Raw genomic sequence first — 1,261 nt, 5'->3', positions numbered from 1 at the left:
GGCGACGAACGTGTGGCTGGTGGTGGCCATCTGCGCGGTGTCGAGCCTGTTCCTGCTGGCGGTGGTGCTGTACGGGGCGTCGCGGTGGGCGCCGCGGGCGGCCGTGCTGTCGGGGCCCGGGCCGGCGACGCTGGTGTGCGCCAGCGAAGTGGGGAGCTGGTCGTACTCGCAGCGCCAGAGCCGGAGCCTGTGCGTGGCGGAGGGCGCGGGCAAGAGCGACCTGATGGTTTTCAGCCCCAACTTCCCGCCGCCGCCCGTCCCCGCGGCGAAGGAGACGCAGCCGGAGGCGCCCGCTCTCGTGGACACGGTCAGTGCCCCCCCCTTTGTCGCCTCTCGCCCCTTCCCCCTTCCCGTGTCCCTTGTCGCCCGGGCCCTGGGCAGGCGCTGGTGGGAGCCGGGCTCAGCTGCCGGGGCCCGCGGGCGGTGGGGGCTTGGCGGGTGCTTCTTACGGGTGTTCACGGGACGTTGGCGTCCTTGCCGGAGCCCCCGGGCTCTCGCTTTGGGGGAGGAAGCAAGCAAGCAAGCAAGCAAGGTGTTGCCGCACCCCGCAGCGGTGGCCGTCCGCAGGTGATCTTTGCGGTCGTGGGCTGTTGTCCCGTGGAATGAAATCCCTGCCGACTGCGATGTGAGGTGCCACGACATCAGCTTTGCGGATGCTCGGGCTTGCTGGTGTGCAGCATTTCCACCCGAGCTTGCTGAAGGCGTGCCAGACACGCAGGCTGTGGTGGTGGCAGTCCCGCAGGCACTATGTACTGCTTCTTAGAGTTGCTTTTTGCTGACCGTGCTGGTATCTGCTGTGGTTTCTTGTTGCAAACTCTGTCCTCGTCCTGATTTGATTCCCTTCTGCGAGAGTTGTGATGGAAGGTGACAGTTGGGTGTTCAGGGTCTTCTCTCCCCGTGGTATAATTTCTGCATTTTTATTCGCCCACCGGGCGAGTTATGAAAGTAGGGAAGGCAATACGTAGTTTTCCTATGTTTTTTTCCCAAGTGCGTTGTAACGCTAGTTGCTAGTGTAAAGTGTTCAGGGAGAGGAGTGTCACCCAACAAGGTAGGTGTTAGAGATGGGAATTTCCTTTTCATTTTGTTGTTTCCAGCATCCCCCCGGTTTTGGTCTCTTGTTTGTGGCCAGAGAAGTCACGTGACATACACTGGTCTCTTTTGATGTTCTTCTGATATTTGAATCAACAGCCTCATGGTTACAGAAGCCCTGGAAACATCTTCTTGCGGGAAAAAAATAACCAAATGAACCCAAAACCACCAA

At 59.9% G+C, this 1,261-nt stretch overlaps 1 protein-coding gene across 1 annotated transcript in view; it reads left to right on the top strand.

Moving 5' to 3' along the window:
- The window catches only part of LOC104830821 (protocadherin alpha-2-like), a 2,539-nt gene extending 1,968 nt beyond the window's left edge, over nt 1-571 (top strand). The window contains 1 exon segment of the mRNA XM_010565982.1: nt 3-571. Within this exon segment, the coding sequence (XP_010564284.1) occupies nt 3-571 (569 nt within the window).
- The last annotated feature ends 690 nt before the right edge of the window (nt 572-1,261 follow it).

Source organism: Haliaeetus leucocephalus, unplaced genomic scaffold, assembly GCF_000737465.1.
Source record: "Haliaeetus leucocephalus isolate CR32 unplaced genomic scaffold, Haliaeetus_leucocephalus-4.0 Scaffold199, whole genome shotgun sequence".
NCBI classification, from domain to species: Eukaryota; Metazoa; Chordata; class Aves; order Accipitriformes; family Accipitridae; genus Haliaeetus; species Haliaeetus leucocephalus.
This window is presented reverse-complemented; position numbering and strand designations above follow the sequence as displayed.